Source organism: Mandrillus leucophaeus, unplaced genomic scaffold (assembly GCF_000951045.1).
Source record: "Mandrillus leucophaeus isolate KB7577 unplaced genomic scaffold, Mleu.le_1.0 Scaffold343, whole genome shotgun sequence".
NCBI classification, from domain to species: Eukaryota; Metazoa; Chordata; class Mammalia; order Primates; family Cercopithecidae; genus Mandrillus; species Mandrillus leucophaeus.
The window spans coordinates 263,943-284,811 of NW_012103621.1; the positions used below are offsets into that span (position 1 = coordinate 263,943).

A 20,869-nucleotide genomic window follows, 5' to 3' on the forward strand; every position below is an offset into this window, starting at 1 on the left:
ATGTTTGCTGGATAAAAATGGAGGTTTTATAATATCCTTACTAGCTAGGTACTATGAGGATGGGAGGAGAAAGGAATACAGGTATGTTTGCTGCTCTCAAGAGGCTCACAGAAGAATTGAGATATATTATCATTATAATAGAAAAGGTGTTCTAATAGAGATATGTACTAGGTGCTTTTTTAGTACAGAGGAAAGAGTATCTACTCTTGGAGAAAGAAGTGAATATGTTAGGGAGTGCTTAGAGATGGTGAAAGAGATTTTGAATCCGTTTGTAAGAATATTTTGCAGGTCAAATGTGTCCTGGAATTAAGTAATATGCTCGCTTCATTCTTCTCTGTCTAGTGAAATGTATGCCATCTTTTGGCAATAATCAATCTTTTTGGTGTCTTAAGCCAGGGTTCTAAAAGCAAAATCTTTATCATATTTGAGTGTCTTTTAGAATTTTGACAGCCTTAAACAGTGGCAGAAATTACTTCTGTTAATATTTTTGTATTTCATCTTGCAGAGGATTATGTGAATGTATTGTTTCCCTTCTTTAGGGAGGTGGTTGACTCAATGGTTCAGCATTTTAAAGTAACTATATTTGGAGACCGTAGACCAGTTTATGATGGAAAAAGAAGTCTTTACACCGCCAATCCACTTCCTGTGGCAACTACAGGGGTAAGATATGCATTCCTGTATTGGAAAGGTATATTTTTGAAGTGTCTCCTTTTGCACGCATTTATTACCATTTTTATTACAATCCATATGTATGTGAGTATTTATCACTGATTGTTTTTAACTTTTTGTTTTGAAATAATTTCAGACTTACAGAAAAGTTGCAGTAATCATGCAGAGAACTCTCATACACCCTTTACCTAGATTCACTGAAGTTCTGAACATTTCCACGTTTGTTTTATTTATTTTTCTTTCTCTCTTATACATATATACTTATTTTTTCCTGAACCATTCACAAGTAGGTTGCATATACCGTGCCCCATTAATATTTATTTTATTTTATTTATTTATTTTGAGACAGGGTCTCGCTTTGTCACCTAGGTTGGAGTGCAGTGGTGTGATTTCGGCTCACTGCAACCTCCGCCTCCCAGATTCAAGCGATTCTTGTGCCTCAGCCTCCTGAGTAGCTGGGATTACAGGCACGTGATACCTCTCCTGGCTAATTTTTTGTATTTCTAGTAGAGACGGGTTTTGCCATGTTGGCCAGACTGGTCTCAAACTTGACCTCAAGTAATCCACCCAGCTCAGCCTCCCAAAGTTCTGGGATTTTGGGAGCGCCACCATGTTTGGCCAGTATTTAATACTTGAATGTATATTCCTAAGAACAATGATAAAAACCCTTGTACAGTTATCAGGTTCATTAAATTTAACATTGATATGATACTTTTATTTAATCAACAATACAAATTCCGGTTTTACCAATTTTTCCAATGATGCCCTTTAGCATTTTTTTCCCCCTCTGTTACAGAATCCAGTCCAAGATCATGTTACAAATACCATGTCTTTCTTTCCCCAGCCTTTTTTTTTCCTTTCATGACAGTAACATTGTTGAAGATATAGGCAAGTTATTTTGTAGAATGTCCCCCAGTCTGGGTTTGTCTGATACTTCCCCTTGATTACATTCTGGTTATGCGTTATTGGCAGGAATGTTATATAACCATTCTTTCCTTATCATATCAGGAAGTACACAGTATGTATTTGTTCCATTATTGGTAATTATTGGTGATGTTAACTTGGTCAGTTGATTAAATTGGTGTCTGCCAGTTTTCTCCTATTGGGGTATTCTTTTTCTCCTTGTAGTTAATAAGCATCTTGTAGGGAGATTCTTTTTGTAATTGTGATAAAACATATGTAACATAAAATTTACCATCTTAACCATTTTAAGGTACATTTCAGTGGTATTAAGCACATTTACATTGTTGTATAATTATTATCACCATCCATCCCCAGAATTGTCTTTATCTTACAAAACTGAAACTCAATATCCATTAAACAGTATCCATTGCTCCCTCCCCTCAGCCTTGGCAACCACCATAGTACTTTCTGTCTCTGAATTTGACTATTCTAGGTTCCTCATGTAAGTGAAATCATAGATTGTTTGTCTTTTTATGACTAGCTTGTTTCACAGTTTATCCACATTTTTGCATGTATTAGAATCTCCTTTTCAAGGCTGAATAATATTCCATTGTATATATATAACACATTTGGTTTATCCTTTCATGCATCAATGGATCCCTTTTGGCTATTGCAAATAATCCTGCTGTGAACATAGATGTAAAAATGTTGAACTCTGCTTTCAGTTCTTTAGATATATACCCAGAAGTAAATTGCCAGGTCATGTGATAATTATTAATTTTTTTGAGAATCTGCTATATTGTTTTCCAGAATGGCTGCATCATTTTACATTCCCACCAACACAAAGAGTTCCAAACTCTCACTTCCATGCCAACACTTGTTTTCTGTTTTTTGTTTTGTTTTGTTTTCTAATAGTAGCCATCCTAATGGGTGTGAGATGATATCTCATTGTGGTTTTGATTTGCATGTCCCCCAACAATTAGTGATGTTGAGTATAACTTTGTAGGCTTATTGGCCATTTGTATATCTTCTTTGGAGAAATGTGTAGTCAAGTCCTTTGCCCATTTTTTGAACTGAGTTGTTTGTTTGGAGTTTTGGGTAGTGAGTTGTAGGAGTTCTTTACTTTTAGATTTTTAATTTTTTTAGCTAAACTGATGAATACCATTGTAGGAGTTCTTTATATATATTCTGGATATTAACTTCTGTATTCTGGATATTAACTATTTATATTCTGGACATTAACTTATCAGATATATAATTTGCAAACCTTTTCTTACATTTCACAGGTTGCCTTTTCACTCTGTTGATTGTATCTGTTGATACACAGAAGTTTTTAATTTTGAATGGGAAATACTTTTAAGGATCCTGTTGTTCATTAGATTCTGATTATTCTTGCTTGGCAACTGATTATTCTTGCTTGAAAGGATTATTACTATGTAGAAGTGATGATTTTCTAATTCTGTCATTCCTTCTGCATATATTCATTAATCTGCTGTAAGGGAGAATTATTTTTTTTCACTCTGTTTATTGATTTCACTGCCCAGATTGTCCCAGATTTGGCCGGTGGGAACTCTTTTAAGCTGACTCCTGTGTCCTTTTGAAATGACATTTTTTGGGGAATACAGTCCTGCATCACCTAAAACAATGAGGATATGCTCTGAGAAATGTGTCCTTGGGCAATTTTGTCATTGTGCTATCATCACAGCATATACTTACACAAACATAAGTGGTATAGCTTACTACATACCTACACCATATAATATGGCTCATTGTCACTATAAACCTATATAGGATGTTACTATACTGAATGCTGTAGGCACTTGTAAGACAGTGGTAAATATTTGTGTATCTAAACGTATCTAAATATAAAAAGGTGCAGTAAAAATACATTGTAAAAGATTGTTTAAATGGTACACCTGTATAAGGCAGCTTCATTATAATCTAATGGGACCACCATGTATGGTGTGGTCCATTGTTGACCAAAAATCATTATGTGGTGCATGACCCTACTTCATTACTTTCTGACACAAGATGTTCCTGGTTTATTTTATGTTTTCTCTGCTGCAGTCCTGCAACTAACCATTTCTCTGAGGATCTCTGGTTTCTTTTAGTTGGCAAATGCAATTTTGAAATGAAAATCTGGGTATTGGTATGTTCACTGCTGCTGGGGTATATGTGCTTCTAAGCCCTTTCAATGGATAGAGGTAGGAAATATATAAAAAGTAGATATATAAATAAAACGGACAACAAAAACATATTACACTTTATATGGTAAATCTAACACACACACATATATATAGAGGAAATCATGAGTTCACACCTGATTCTTCCAATTCCAGTCTATACTCCATGGGATTCTTCCTTTCCTCACTCCATTCCATATTTGTATCTTTCTTCTTTAGTTAGATTCCTGGCTCCTCAAAGCATCACCACTCCTTCTCATTTGCTCAGTCCTACAGTACATATAAAATAGTTTGTGAATTACTATACTCAGACCACTACAGAACAGAAACCTGCTAATGAATTCAAGGCTTTATTTTGCATGCAATTCTTCTAAATCCACCCTTTCTCTACCCCTGGAATGAAGACTGTCGTCAGTATACATACTGTGTTCAAGAGTTACTTGAATTGGTGCTTCCTTTTTCTTTTCTTTCAGTGTGGTTATGTTATTTATATGAAATTTATTTGGGTTCATTTTATTCTGTTTATGATATTCTGTTTAATTTTTTCCCTCCGTTTTTATTATTTATTTATTTAGACAGGGTCTCGCTCTGTAACCCAGGCTGGAGTTCATTGGCACACTCACGGCTCACTGCAGCCTCAACCTCTTAGGCTCAAACGATCCTACTGCCTCAGCCTCCCAAGCAGCTGGTGTGCACCACCACACCTGGCTAATTTAATTTTTTGTAGAGACTAGGTCTTGCTCTGTTGCCTAGGTTGGTTTAAAATTCCCTGGCTCAAGCAGTCCTCCTGCCTTAGCATCCCAAGGTGCTGGGATTACAGGCGTAAATTTTTTTTTTTTTTTTTGAGACGGAGTCTCACTCTGTTGCCCAGGCTGGAGTGCGGTGATGCAATCTTGGCTCACCGCACCCTCTGCCTCCTGAGTTCAAATGATTCTTGTGCCTCAGCCTCCCAAGTAGCTGGGATTACGGACGTGCCACCACGCCCTGCTAATTCTGTATTTTTAGTGGAGGCGGGGTTTCACCATGTTGGCCAAGCTGGTCTCGAACTCCTGACCTCAAGTGATCCGCCTGCCTCGGCCTCCCAAAGTGCTGGGATTACATGCGTGAGCCACTACACCTGGCCTTTTTTTTTTTTTTTTAATATGTAGAATTTTAATATGCTTCCAAATGTCAAAATTATACCAAAATGTGTACTCAGAATTGTTCTGTCCTTATTTTTCCAATCCATTCCCTCCCATCCTTTGAAAGTAACTAGTGTCTTTGTTTCTGGTTCACACTTCCTATGTTTCTTTTTGCAGAAGTAAGCAGACATGTGAATATTTCCTCCTTTCTCACACAAAAGTTGTCATAGTATTTGTAATCTTTTGTACTTTGCTTTTTTCACTTAATAGTATAGCTTGGAAATTTATTCCATGGCAGTTTCAAGAGGTTTTCCTCATTCTTTTTTCATAGCTGCATAAATGTTAGAGCATTTAGGGTAGTTTCCAGTATTTTGCAATGACACATAATGCTGGTGTGAGTAACTGTGTTATTTAAATTTTATCGACAAAAAAATAAAATAAATGGTATATTTTAGTCTATTGACTTTTTTATTTTTGCCATGTTTTCTCTTAGATATTTTTATAAGTTAAATCTAAAATAATTGTATTTATCATTTTCAACATTTACCAGTTGACTCTTTTCCCATCAACAGGTAGATTTAGACGTTACTCTACCTGGGGAAGGTGGAAAAGATCGACCTTTTAAGGTGTCAATCAAATTTGTCTCTCGGGTGAGTTGGCATCTACTGCATGAAGTACTGACAGGACGGACCTTGCCTGAGCCACTGGAATTAGACAAGCCAATCAGCACTAACCCTGTCCATGCCGTTGATGTGGTGCTACGACATCTGCCCTCCATGAAGTGGGTGCTTCTGCTTTTTTTCTCTTGAGATTTTAAACTCCCAAGAATGACTTGTGCAGGCTTCTCTTGGTTAAACCTTTATTTGCCGTATATTTTGATTGTTCAACTGAAATGTTGAACAAGAATAGCATCAATACAAATTCATTGACAGGAGTACGTTACAGAAAATTATCTGGCTTTTGCAAGTAACTATACATCATTAGCTTAGCTAATCTTATGAATAATTTTATAGAAAAATATCTCACCCTTTCTCTTAGGATCTAAAAGTCTTAACAGATCTATTTTCAGATGTATTTCTTTCGTTATATTATCTTGCTTTAAAAGTAATTTCACTGTGTATACGACAATATCAAATTGTGTTGAATTGCTTTTCTTTTTCTTTTTTTTTTTTTTTTTGAGACGGAGTCTCGCTCTATCGCCCAGGCTGGAGTGCAGTGGCCGGATCTCAGCTCACTGCAAGCTCCGCCTCCCGGGTTCACGCCATTCTTCTGCCTCAGCCTCCCGAGTAGCTGGGACTACAGGCACCCGCCACCTCGCCCGGCTAGTTTTTTGTATTTTTAGTAGAGACGGGGTTTCACCATGTTAGCCAGGATGGTCTCGATCTCCTGACCTCGTGATCCACCCACCTCGGCCTCCCAAAGTGCTGGGATTCCAGGCTTGAGCCACCGCGCCCGGCTTGAATTGCTTCTCTTAATAATCCTAGGACCTCACATGTGTAGGGTATGCTCCTGTGTGTGACCGCATGTGTACCCATGTATTTTTTATTGTTTGGTTGGGTTTATTTTGAGACATGGTCTCACACTGGCGTCCAGGCTGTAGTGCAGTGGTACAATCATGGCTCACTGCAGCCTCAACCTCCCAGGCCTAAGCAATCCTCCTACCTCAGCCTTCTGAGTAGCTGGGACCACAGGCATGCACCATCACGCCTGGCTAATTTAAAATTTTTTTTTTCTTGTAGAGATGGAATCTCCCTATGTTGCCCAGGTTGGTTTCAAACTCCTGGACTCAAGTGATCCTCTCACCTTAGCCTCCCAAAGTGCTTGGATTACAGGTGTGAGCCCCCACACCTGACTCAGTATGTTTTTTTTAAAGAAAAATAGTATGTCTTGCAAACACATTTATAGAAATAGCTTTTTGTTCAATAATTGTTTACTTGTTAACATTTTTAGGGTTGGAACTGTTAACTTTTTAAAGCCTATTTTTAAGAAATTATTTTAGATAAAATTCATTCTTATTTCAACCAATAGGTTTGATAAAGGAAAATTTAAGTAGATTTTTTTCCGTTTAGAGTGGGTACTTTTTGCTTTCTCAAATTTGGAACATGTTTAGTTTCATACATTCATAATGATGAGCATCATTATGATAAGTTAATTGTGCTCTAGTCTCCCCTTTTCTGCAGATTTAAATACTCGTATGAGAAGGAAAGGATTGAACATGCCATTTTAATTTTTGTAGATACACGCCTGTGGGGCGTTCATTTTTCTCTGCTCCAGAAGGATATGACCACCCTCTGGGAGGAGGCAGGGAAGTGTGGTTTGGATTCCATCAGTCTGTTCGGCCTGCCATGTGGAAAATGATGCTTAATATTGATGGTAAGGGAACTAAAGCCATATTCTGTATTGGGTGGTAGATTTCTATATGATGTGTGTACATGAATTTTGTATATAATTATACATACCGGTATCTCGAAGTAATATTTGGACATGTATTATGATCTACTAGGAAAACCTTTATATTTTTATTACATTTCATTTAGAAAGCCTGTAGAACTTACCTTGGAATGCTGCCAAACATGAAGCAAGCACATGAAGACAGATTTAAAAGCCCTGACAATTATCTGAGCAATCTTCTATTATAACTCACTTTTGCCCTTTTAACTCTAAGCCAACATTTTATTATGAAATATATATATTAAGAAAGATAATTCTGTTGAGCATGGTGACCTCCAGATGTTATACCTACTGCTGGTCTTAATGTGATGCTAATTGCATTCTTGTTTTTAGGTGTTTTCTTACAACATATTTTCAAACTTATATAAAAGCAGAGAGAACAGTATGATGAACTACTGCATAGGTAGCCATTACTCAGATTGTCAGAATTTTTCTACCTTTGCGTAATCCAAGTACATTTCTTCCTCTACGGTAGTGTTTTTAAATCAAATCCCAGACGGCATGTTATTTTGTCCCTACTACTTCAATGTGTACCTCTAAAACTATGGATATTTTCTTATAGCAGCAATGTCATTATTATATGTAGGAAGATTGTAAACAAGCATTTATTTGTACCCTCTAATATCTGTCCATAATCAGATTTCCCTGATTGTCTGAAATATGCCTTTTTCTAGTTAGCTGGTTCTAATCAGAAGCAAAACAAGATCCACACATCACATTTGATTATTATGCCTTTTTCGATCTAGTAGTCCCACTTCCTTCCTTGTTTTCTTGTTTCTTTATGCCATTGACGTTTTACAAAAACTTGGTCACTTGTTCTGTAGAATATGTTCAAATCTGATTTTGTCTTTTTGTTTTCTTGTGTTATTACCTTGTTCCTCTATCCCCTATATTTTCTGAAAATAAAAGCTTAGAAGTTTCATTCCATTCTGGTTCAAAATGCTTATAAGTGCTTTGTGTTGTGTCATATTAGGAAACACAGTATCTAGTGGTCCCGATTTTAGTGATGCAAAAATCAGTCTCTAGGTTCAGAGATTAATCAGTAGATGCAGAGATCTTCCATTGTAAATTTCTTAATTAACTTTTGAATTGCTAATGTTCTGTTCACTGATCATTGTGACCCAAATTATTTATTTCACTAGGGATTACGAACTGGTAAATTTTCTGTTACTCTTTTTGCATTAGGATTTGCATTAAAATTTGCATGGAATTTTTCTGTGGAAAAGCTTCATGTCCTGTTGATAATTCGTAAATGTTTGAAAGCTTTCTTGCTTTCAGACACAGCAGGATATTCCTTTCTCATCTTATATTTCTTGCCCGGTACCTGAAATTAGACATTCCTCCAAGGATCCCTGGATCCTTCCAGATCAGGGCATAGTTTCCTCACTTTTTCAGCTGCACCTACCATTGTGTAATATGTGATTGAGGAGGGGATATATTTAACTAGTTTTCTTTAGATGTATACTAGAGTTATTTTTTACTATTTTCTATTTCACATTATTTTATGTATATTAAGATATGTCTGTAAGATAAATTCTTGGAGGTTAGACTGATGAGTTAAGGGCAAATGTATTAATATTTGTAATTTATATCATTATTACCAGATTGCACTCCATAGAGATTGTAAATATTTTTCATCAATGAATGAGAGTACCAGTTACCTTATATCTTTGCCACTAGAATTGTCAAACTCTTAGATTTTCATCAATCAATTTGCAAGAAATAGTTTTCTTGTGTCCTCTTAATTTGTATTTGACTACCTTTTCACAAATATAAGGGCCACTTGTGTTTCTTTTTTAATGAACTGTTAGTTTATATCTTTTGCCCTTTTTTTTCTATTGGATTTTTAGTCTTCTCATTTACTGATAAAGCTTTATAAATTAAGGAAGTTAGCCCTTCATCTGTTATGAGTTGCAGATATTTTACCTAGGTTGCTATTTGTCTTTTGACTTTTGGTATGGTGGAGTTTTTTTTTTTTTTTTTTGCCATGCAGAAGTTTGTTTGTATGTTGGTATGTACACACATACATATGTATTGGTCAGTCATTTCTTTTATGACTTTTAATATCTGATAGGACTAGTCCCATTTTCTCTTTTCAGGGTTTTCCAGGCCATTCTTATGTATAAGCTTTAGAAATTCCTTGTTTAGATCCAGTGAGTGGGAGAGGACAGATTGTTATTTTTATTGAGATCCTATTAGATTTATAAATTAAGTTAGGACAAATTGGCATCTTTAAGATGTTATCTTTTCTGTCAAAGAATATACTATGTCTTTCTATATGTTCAAGGTTACTTTTGTTTTCTTCAAGAGATCTTACAGCTTTCTTCACGTAAATTTTTCACATTTCTTTTTTTCTTTTCTTTCTTTTTTTTTGAGACCGAGTTTCACTCTGGAGTACAATGGAGTGATCTCGGCTCACAGCAACCTCTGCCTCCCAGGTTCAAGCAATTCTCATGCCTCAGCCTCCCAAGCAGCTGTGATTACAGCATGCACCACCACACTCAGCTAATTTTGTATTTTTAGTAGAGACGGAGTTTCACCATGTTGGTCAGGCTGGTCTCAAAACTCCTGACCTCAGGTGATCCACCCACCTCAGCCTCCCAGAGTGCTGGGATTACAGGCATGAGCCACCACACCCAGGCCATTTCTTGTTATTCCAGGATATTTTCTCCTTTTTGTTGCTATTAAATGGGTTTATAGATACTAACTTGTTATTGCTTATATGTATTCAGGCTTTTGCTTTCTGTATACTTTCTCTCTTTCTGTGTTATTGAAGTCCATTATTGTTTGTGGTATTTTTTCAGGTGATTTTATTGGGGTTTCTAGGTTATAATCATCACTTGCAACTAGTGATAAGTTTACCTCTTCCTTTGGATTTTTATACCTCTAATTTTTTTACCACATTATATAGACTAATCAGACAAGGTAGGATTAAATAGTAGTGATTAATGTGCATCCTTTTTCTTTCTTGCTCTAGAAGCATTAAGTATTGTATGTTTGTATATATTGTCATATTAAGGAATATCTGTTTCTTGTTTTATTAAGTATGTTTATCAAGAGTATGTGTAAATTTTGTCCGATGCCTTTTCAGCATCTATGGAGCTGAAGATGTGATATTTCTCTTCTTTTTAACAAACATTGAACCAAACCAGCAGTCCTAGAGTCTTTTAATTGATGCTGGATTCTGTTTGCTAACACTTTACTTTTATAAATTAAAATGCAAAAGTCTGATTAATCTGCAGCCTTCCCATTTTGTACAGTCTTTGTCAAGTTTTGGTATTATTTCCTAAAAAATTCAGAAGTTTTCAATTTTCTAAAATGTATAACAGTTTTAAAATAGTATTGATATTATCAGCTCTTTTATGATTTTGTAGAATTCCCCTATAAAACCTTGTGACCTAGTGTTTTTTGTTTCGTTTGGTTTGGTTTGCTAGGTAGCTGTTTTAAAACTTCCCTCATTTATTTTGTGAAAATCAGTCTAATAATTTATCATACATTTAAAAATGACTAAAAGTATAATTGGATTGTAACACAAAGAAAGGATAAATGCTTGAGGTAATGGATACCCCATTTACGCTGATCTGACTGTTATGCATTATATGCCTGTATCAAAAGCTCATGTAACCCATAGATATATACACCTACTATGTACCCATAAAAATTTTTTTTAATTAAAAAAAAAAGTCTCTTCAGGGTGTTTAGGTTCACTTTTGGTAGCTCACATTTTACTGGAAAATTATTTATTTTATTCATATGTAATTTAATTATACAGAGTTTTACAAAGTAGTTTCTATTGTTGTTATTGTTATTATTATTATTATTATTATTTTTTTGAGACAGGGTCTTGCTGTGTCACCCAGGCTGGAGTGCAGTAGTGTAATCTTGACTCACTGCAACCTCTGCCCCCTAGGGTCAAGTGACCTTCCCACTACAGCCTCCTGAGCAGCTGGGACTACAGACACATGTCACCACACCTGGCTAATTTTTGTATTTTTTTGTAGAGACAGGATTTTACCATGTTGCCCAGGCTGGTCTCGAACTCCTAGGCTCAAGAGATCTGCCTGCCTTGACTTCCCAAAGTGCTGGGATTACAAGCATGTGCCACCGTGCCCAGCCAGTTTCTATTAGTTTTTGAAATTCTGTGTATATCTGTGGTTTTCCCAGTTTATTATTTTGCATATCTATGCTTTGTTCTTTTCACTTTTTTTTTTCAGGTAGTGAAATTGGGTGGTATTTGTTTTTCTCCATCTTTTTCAAGCTTTCAACAATAAGCATCTATTACTTTTTATCAAAAAATTTTAAAAAGTTATGGAATCATAAATATTTATTTTAGAATACAAAAATAAATATGTATTTTAGAAAACAAAATGTATTGAGTGCTTTCTGATTAAGAACAAAATATAGTTAATGAATGCTATCTGATTGTTTAATTAAATACTTTTATCCTTAGCCTTTTTTCCTATGGCCTGATTTCTTTTTTGGTAACATATTCTTCCCAGTTAATGAATTACTGAAACCTATAATAGAGAATCTTTTCTATTATTCTAGCTCAGGTGTATATTTAGTACTTCAACTTAAATTCTTGGATCAATGAAATAAAATCTTGATGAACTCTTTCTAGAGAAGTAAGGTACCCAAATTTATTGAAACAATTTTTTTTTTTTTTTTGAGTTTTGCTCTGGTGTCCAGGTCGGAGTGTAGTGGCTCGATCTCAGCTCACTGCAACCTCCGCCTCCCCAGTTCAAGCGATTGTCCGGCCTCAGCCTCCCAAGTAACTGGGATTACAGGTGCGCGCCATGATGCCCGGCTAATTTTTTTGCATTTTTAGTAGAGATGGGGTCTCACCATGTTGGTCAGGCTGGTCTCAAACTCCTGACCTCAGGTGATCTGCCTGCCTCAGCCTCCCGAAGTGCTGGAATTACAGGCGTGAGCCAACGCACCCGGCCTGAAAACAATTTTTATTAACATTAAGCTCACTAGAAAACTCTCAAGAATTGTGTTGCAGATCATTTGAAAATATATCTGCCAACTTCCCCTTCCTTCCTGAAGTGTGTTTACAGGCAGAGCAAGTTACAACCGTCTTACTGTTCTTTAAGGATAGAGCAGCTTCCTGGGGATTCTGGAGGCTCAGTTCTCTGGTCAGTGATCAGGACACAATACTGATGTTGAGGAAAGTAAGGCCTTTCCGACAATAGGAATTATTCTTTTTTTTTCTTTTTTTCCTTTGAGACGGAGTCTGGCTCTGTCGCCCAGACTGGAGTGCAGTGGCGCGATCTCGGCTCACTGCAAGCTCCACCTCCCAGGTTCACACCATTCTCCTGCTTCAGCCTCCTGAGTAGCTGGGACTACAGGTGCCCACCACCACACCCAGCTAATTTTTTGTATTTTTAGTAGAGATGGGGTTTCACCACGTTAGCCAGGATAGTCTCGATCTCCTGACCTCACAATCCACCCACCTCAGCCTCCCAAAGTGCTGGGATTACAGGCGTGAGCCACCACGCCCAGCCAACAATGGGAATTATTCTTAAAGTTATTTTTCTGTCTTTTTAAGCTAGATTAGTAACATGTACTTTCGTTTTATTGGTGGAAATATTTAAAACAATTATTTTTCTGGTGATCACTGTTTTAGCTGTATTACAAAGCTGCTATGTAGTATTTTTATTCTAGAAACTAGAAATAGGTATTATATTATATTCTAGAAACTCCACAAATTTCTTTTGTATTTCCCCTGTGCTTGAAATATTGTTTGAGAGACTTTTCAAATTTTCAGAATGAAATCGTTTTGTTTTCTGGATTTGTTGTGAATTTTCTAGTTTCATTGTATTGTTAAAAAATGTGGTTTGTATTTTTCCTTTTAGAGTTTGTAGAGGTATTTTTTGTAGCCCAATATATGGTCAATTTTTGTGATAGTTCTATGGCTATTTGAAAATAAGGTATATTCATATATTAGATTAGGGTGAAATATCCATCAGAGCTACCAGTTTATGTTGCTTATGTCATTTATTTCCTTACTTAGTTTTGTTTTTTGTTCTCTCAGACTAGGAGAAATAAATTTCCTATTATTAATATCTTTCTATTTCTTTTATCTCCTATAATTTCATTTTCTGAATGTTGCTACTGTATATTTAGAAGCATATATATTCATATCTATTTTCTTTGTTATGAATTATAACCTTTATATGATGAGTGACTTTTTGTACTTTTTGACCAAAATTCTACATTATCTAATAAAAGGATTGCACTTCATGCTTTTGTGAACTTTATCCTATCCTTTAATTTTTTTTTTTTTCAGGTATATCTTATGACAACATAGAATGGTTTGCTTTGTGGGTCAGTTTAAAGCTTTTTTTCTGTTTAGTGGATGAATTAAGCCAGATGTAGATAGAAAGGACATATCCTCCTATCAAGACACAACCATTGGTTGTGGTTTTGTAAAATTATATTATGCCATTTTTTATGTTTGTATATATTTTGAAACTTTGAGTGGTGTGTTTTCTGTGCTTTTTAAATGGTAGTCCTCATATTAGGAAGATTTTCCCCCCAGTGGTTATCTTTATACTTACACTTTCATATGATACTTGTCTTCCTCTGTTTTAAAGCAGTCTTTTCTTTCCCTTAATTGAGTAAGTTACATTAGCTTTATTCTCTTCCCTTCTTTCTACTACTTTTAGCCAATATAGTATTCTTTTATTGCCCTTTATAATTTTATTCTTTCTTGTTGCTTAAGGTTTTACTGATTGACTTTCAACTTTGACTCCTATCTATTGCACATGAGGTGCAGTCATTGAGCTTATTCTACTTTTTATATATTCTACTCTTGACATTCATTTGTATATATTCATTCATTTGAATTCCTACATTCTTAGACCATGTAACAGTTTCATTCCATTTGTTTTCAATCTTAAATCTGCAATTAAATGTATTGTTGCTCACTGCCAGTTCTTTTGCTGAAATTTTTCTGGTCATTTGTTGGTTTCAGTTTGTCCTCAAGTTGCTGCTTCAAAAAATGCTCATGTGAATAAGGGCTGAGTTATCTGTAGCCTTATTCCTGAAGGACTGTTTGGCTAGATGTGGAATTTTTGGCTCACACTTTTTCCTTGAGTACCTTGTAGGTATTTTTCCACTGTCTTCTGGCATTGAATGTTCAATAGAGAAGTATGATGCCAGCTTGATTTTATTTTTCTTAGAAGGGATGTGCTTTTTTGTGTGTGATTGCTGAAAGTATTTCTTCCAAATACCAAATAATTTAGAAATTATTTTATTAAGTGACATCTGATAAAATTATTAGATGTTTTCTTAATTGACCATTTTGGGTCAGTTTTATGTCTATCATTTTATTTACTTTTAAAAAATTTTTATCCTACATGCTTCTTACTGTGCCTTTCATGTTGTATATTTTTACCATGTGCTCATTGCACTTTAGTTCTTAAATTTTTTTAATTCTTAAAATTCTTTTTCTTCCATTTCTCTTTTGAGTTCTGCCATGCTTGTTTCACTGCAACTCCCGTTGACTGGATAGCTCCTCCTTGAGTTCCTAAATTTCTGCTCTGAACTTTTTCTTCATAACTGCATTAGGAATTTTTCAATGCGAGTAACAAGTAGGGTTTTAATTTTTCTCTGCTTTGTGATGATATTGTTTGTTGAGGTTTCTTTGTCAGAGATGTCGCAGTGCCTTTTTACATTTTTTTCTATGGTATTTTTGTATAGATACTTAACCACTTTTTTGTTGCTTATATTGGCATGAGATGAGTTTCCCAAACCATCTGTTAGAAGGGACTTAAGGGTCTTAGGAACGTTAGGAACACCTTCGGAGCAAGATAGTTTTCCAGGTTTCTGTATTCAAGGGCTCTCTGCTCCATTGTTCTGGTGGATTCTTTCTTCAAAATACAGCCACATCTCCTCTGCCTCTCAGTAACTTAAGGGGTTTAAGTAATGTGAACTACCAGCCATGAGTTTTCCGGGTCCTATTTCTGCTACCAAGGGATACACCTCCTACCCTTTAAATTGCCTGCCTCAAATGTTAACAATTAAAGAATTTGTGATCGATATACAGAAGTTCTTTGTACTATTCTTATAACTTTGTGAGTTTGAAACTACTTCGAAAGAAGAAATTACAAAAGAGCATGCCTCACTTATAAAAGAGTGGTCCTTTCTGAGATCTGTCACTTCCAAACCACTTATTGTTCTGCCACTTTCTACACCTCCTTTCCTTACCTCCTTCTGAGAATCCCCCATTTAATCTCAGTTCTAAACATTGTAGTTCCCACTTGAGATAGGTTCTTTTCTTTCTGGGAGTAAAGATGTGCTATTCCCCTACCAGATTCCTTTATACTTCTTGTCTTTCTCCCATGCTCAGATGTGGCTTCTTTTACTCTGAAGTACTTTGGGTCATATTTACTTATAATTTGGCATTTTTAGGTTTTTATTATCCCCTAGTTTCACTAAAGACGTATGGTATTTTTTGTTTTTAACATTGTCTTTGTTGCTCTGTACCGGTTCTCGGAGAAAGATGGGAAAATTTGGAACTAAATGGCTGTTCCTACTAGAACTTGAAGTCCAGCTTTGAAAATTATTAAGAAATAATTTCTAGGCCGGGTGTGGTAGCTCACGCCTGTAATCCTAGCACTTTGGGAGGCCAAGGTGGGAGGATCACTTGAGCCTAGGAGTTTGAGACCAGCCTGGGCAACATAGTGAGACCCCCATCTCTATTAAAAAATAAAGAAATAATTTCTAAATAACCCCTTGTTTAAAGAAAACATGAAGAAAATTTTGAACTGAAGGATAATGAATACAATACATATAGAACTGGTATGATCAGCTAAAGCAATGCTTAGAGAGAATTTAAAACTTTAAATGCCTATTATAAAAGAAAAAAGCATCAGTGACATGAACATTCATTCTCAACAAGTTAGAAAAATCACAGAAAATTAAATGCGAAAGAGAATAGAAAGAAATAAAAGATAAAAACCAATCAGTGAAATAGAAAAAACTTCTCTCTGTCCTTTAGATAGGGAGACTTCAAAGGTTTTTAAGAAGGATAGTGACATGATCATATTTGTTTTCCAGAAAGAGACCTCTGGCAGCAGTGTGGAGAATAGATAGAGGAGAAAAAACTAATCTGAGAAGCCAGTTAGGAGGCTTTTCAATCACTAGTTCAGGTAAGAGATGGTGATGGTCTAATGTGGGATGGAGAGGAAGGATTAAGCTGAAAAAATAGGTTTAAGAACCATGTCCAGAAAAAAAAAAAAACTTTGGGTGTAGTTACTGGTACATGGAACTGATTGGAAAAAAAATAGACCAGAGCTTTACTAGATTTTTGAAGGAATTGTTTTTGCAAATAAACTATAAGCCTGGCATATCAGTCAAGGTTCAGCTAGGGAAACAGAACCAGTAGGAAGTATAGAGAGAGAGAGGGGTTTATGCAATTGTAGGAGCTAGATAGGCAAGTCTGAAATTTTTGGGGCAGGCTGGCAGGAAGGGCAGGTGAAATTCAGGCACGGGCTGAAGCAGTTGTCTATAGGTGGAATTTCTTGCTCTCAGGGAAGCTTCAGCCCTACTTTTAAGACCTTTCACCTAACTGAATTAGGCCCATCAACATTATTCAGGATAATCTGTTTTACTTAAAGTCAATGGATTATGGATTTTAATTACATCTACAAAATACCTTCATAGCAACACCTAGATTAGTGTTTGATTAAACAAATGGCAGCTGGTAGCCTAGCAAGTTAACACATTAAAAACAACACCTGCCATGGTGACTTACACCTGTAATCCCAGCATTTTGGGAGACCAAAGCTGGAGGGTCACTTGAGATCAGGAGTTTGAGATTAGGCTGAACAACATAGTGAGACCTGATCTCTACCAAAAAAAAAAAAAGAAAAGAAAGAAATTAGCCAGGTGTGGTGTGTGCTTGTAGTCCCAGCTGCTAAGGAGGCTGAGATGGGAGGAAGGCTTGAGCCCAGGAGATCAAGGCTATATTGAGCCATGATTGTACCACTGCACTCCAGCAGTGACAAAGCAAGGCCCCATCTCAAATAAATAAAAAGAACAACTACTCTCCACACCTGGTGTGAAATTTTCTGTGATTATTCAGCCCTTGAAGCAACTTTAAGGTACAGTGACTGCCATATTATAAACTGTCTCCCAAGAAGGGCGTACTCTCCAGTGTACACTCAGAGTAGTGACTCTGAGTTTTCTAGCAGGTATGAATGGTGGTCATGTCAACTGAACATGGAAGTAGATCTACTATTGCTGATTAGTTGGCAGTATACACCATGTATCAATGTTAACAGGTCCGAAGCTTGAGGATTCTATGGAACATATAGGCAGACATATCTAGTATATAGTTAGAAATTTAGGTATGAAAATCTATAATGTGGGAGCTGAAAGTAAGAATGTTGGGACTCTTCAGTATGTAAATCCATATTTGAAACTATAGAAGTGGAAAAACTCTTTAGGAATATTATTTAGATTGAAACAGGAAAGAGAAGGATAAAGCCATTGAGGAATACTAGCATTTAAGAAAGAAAGAACTAGTGAGCAAGTAATGATAATTACAAGGCAATATGAGACACCAAACATGATGTCAAAGAAGCCAAGAGGGGAAACATATCCAAAAAATAAATGAACTGGGCAGAGGGGCTCATGCCTGTAATCCCAACTACTTGGGAGGCTAAGGCAGGAGGATAGTCTGAGCCCCAGGAGTTGGAGGCTGCAGTGAGCAGTAATTGAGCCACTGTACTCCAGCCTGGGCAACAGAGTGAGACCCCTGTCTCTGAAAAAGGAAACAAAAAGTAGATGATTTCACAGTTAAACAATGAGAGCTTTTTCAATAAAATCAAGAGACGAGGATATCAGTACTATGGGTTTTAGTCACTATTGTGTTTGCTAACTTCTGTTCTTCTTACAGGTTTCAGTCTACATGTTACTTCCTTGAGAAGCAGTGTTTGACACCCTTCTCCCCCCATCCAGCCATCCCCCAAGTCTGAGTTAGGTATTTCTCTTCTGTATTCCCATAGCACAGTGTAATTCCCCTATAATAGCATGTATCACCTTGAATTATGAGTGTTTATTGTTCTGTCTCTCCTATTAGAATGAAAGCTCCATAAAGGGATTGTCATTTTATTCACCAGTGTACCATCCATGCCCAGCACAACTTTTGGTCATATTAAACAAAGAATGAATAAATAAATCCAAGATCATAGGAGGAGGAGCATCCAAATGAGCCTCAAAAATCAGAGAAATATTTGTAGTAGTATGTGATATCTTAGCTGAGCTTTAACAAGTATAATGAGATCAAGAGTTTGGATTGAAAATGAGGTACTCGAGAATAAATGATTTCTGAGGTCTCTAAGATATTATAAAACCTTATTGAAATATCTAAGAGAAAATTTAGTGAAACGCATTATCCTTATGGAGAAGACTCAATTTTATAAAATGTCAGTTCTCCACAAATCAATCTATAAATGTAGTTTTAATTAAAATTCCAATTGGGGGCCAGGTACAGTGGGTATGCCGGTATTTCCAGGACATTGGGAGGCCAAGGTGGGAGGATTGCTTGAGCCTGGGAGTTCTGACCAACATGGTGAAACCTCATTGCTAAAAAAGACAAAAAAGGCCAGGCGCGGTGGCTCAAGCCTGTAATCCCAGCACTTTGGGAGGCCGAGATGGGCGGATCACGAGGTCAGGAGATCGAGACCATCCTGGCTAACCCGGTGAAACCCCATCTCTACTAAAAAATACAAAAAACTAGCCGGGCGAGGTGGCGGGGCCTGTAGTCCCAGCTACACGGGAAGCTGAGGCAGGAGAATGACGTAAACCTGGGAGGCGGAGCTTGCAGTGAGCAGAGATCCGGCCACTGTACTCTAGCCTGGGCGACAGAGCGAGACTCTGTCTCAAAAAAAAAAAAAAAAAAAAAGACAAAAAAATTAGCCAGGTGTGGAGGTGTGTGACTATAGTCCCAGCTACTCAAGAGGCTCAGATGGGAGAATCGCTTGAGCCCAGAAGTCGAGGCTGCAGTGAACTGTGCTCTCACCACTGTACTCCAGCCTGGGCAACAGAATGAGACCCTGTCTCAAAAAACATAAAATAAAATTCCAGTAGGGTATAGTATTATTAAGATTTATATGGAAGAATAAGTGACTAAGAAAAACCAATAGAATTTTAAAGAAAAATAAAGCAGGAATTGTCCTACTTCCTATAAAACTGTAACAGTTATACCACATGGCTTCAAGTGCAGAGACAGGCAGATTAATGAAGCAGAGTCTAGAAACAAGCCATATATGTGTTTATGGAAACTGTAAATATCTGACGTAGTGTTTCAGATCGGTAGGGAAAGAGTAGAATATTTAATAAATTGTGTTTACACAGTTAACTGTTTAAAAAATTAGATCCATCTAACATTAGACACAAAATTTATTTCTAGGTGAATTATAATCCCAAATATGAAAAGCAAATCTTCCAAATTGTTTTAGGATAAAAATGAGAGAATATTCCTAACACCAAACAAAGTAAAAAGTATAAACTGCAAAGGAAAATACTGATAAACTTGACCAAAATTTAAAACTTGTGTAATGCAAAAGAAACAAAGTTTAAAATATTAGAAAATTTGTAGCTCGTATAACTGAAAACTTTACAAAATATAAGGACAGATGAATTGAAAAATAGGTAGTTCTCAAAATAGGAAACCCATATAGCCAGTAAACATGTGAAAAGATTCCCATTCATTTATAATCAAGAACTTACAAGTGAAATCAGTGTTACCATTTTGTACCCATCAGATTTGTAAAAAAAGCCTTATTATTTGCCAAAAGTGCAAGGTGAAAAGAAAAATGTTATGAAATCCCAAATGTTGGTGAGGATGAAGTAAAAGGAACTCTCACACATTGTTTGTAGAAGTACCATTTAGCACAACTACCCGGGAGAGCAGTTCTCAACTAGAAGAGATGAAGTAAAGATGAAATTGCATAACTTAAAACCCATAAAGAGGTATCTTGCATGTGTGCTTGAAACATTATATGTAATAGCAGAAAATTGGAAATAGTCTAAATTCCTGTCAGTAGTAGAATGAATAAACAGCACATAAATAGTTATATAATACTGTGGTGTACTACATAACAGTTAAATGAATGAACCAGATCTATATGTATCAATGTGAATTATTAAAACAATGTTATACCCAGACATCGTGGCTCATGTCTGTAATCCCAGCATTTTGGGAGGCAGAGGCCTTTAGATCATATGAGACCAGGCATTTGAAACTAGCCTGGCCTGCATGGCAAAACCCCATCTCTATGAAAAACACAAAAATTGGTCAGTTATGGTAGTGCACGTCTGTAATCCCAGCTACTGGAATTGAGGCATGAGAATCGCCTGAACCCAGGAGGTGGAGGTTGCAGTGAGCTAAGATCACACCTCTGTACTCCAGCCTAGGCAACAGAGTGAGACTCTGCCTCAAAAAAGAAAAAAGAAAAAGAAATGGGCTGGGCCTGGTGGCTCAGACCTGTAATCCCAGCACTTTGGGAGGTCAAGGCGGGTGGATCA

At 36.3% G+C, this 20,869-nt stretch overlaps 1 protein-coding gene across 2 annotated transcripts in view; it reads left to right on the top strand.

Moving 5' to 3' along the window:
* Positions 1-20,869, top strand: part of AGO3 (argonaute RISC catalytic component 3) — a 138,200-nt gene that overhangs the window by 34,051 nt on the left and 83,280 nt on the right. The window contains exons 3-5 of one of the 2 annotated variants that reach the window (XM_011988989.1): positions 540-660; positions 5,449-5,657; positions 7,113-7,249. In XM_011988989.1, the coding sequence (XP_011844379.1) occupies positions 540-660; positions 5,449-5,657; positions 7,113-7,249 (467 nt within the window). The remainder of the gene's footprint in view (positions 1-539; positions 661-5,448; positions 5,658-7,112; positions 7,250-20,869) is intronic. The other variant, XM_011988990.1, reaches the window with a different exon arrangement.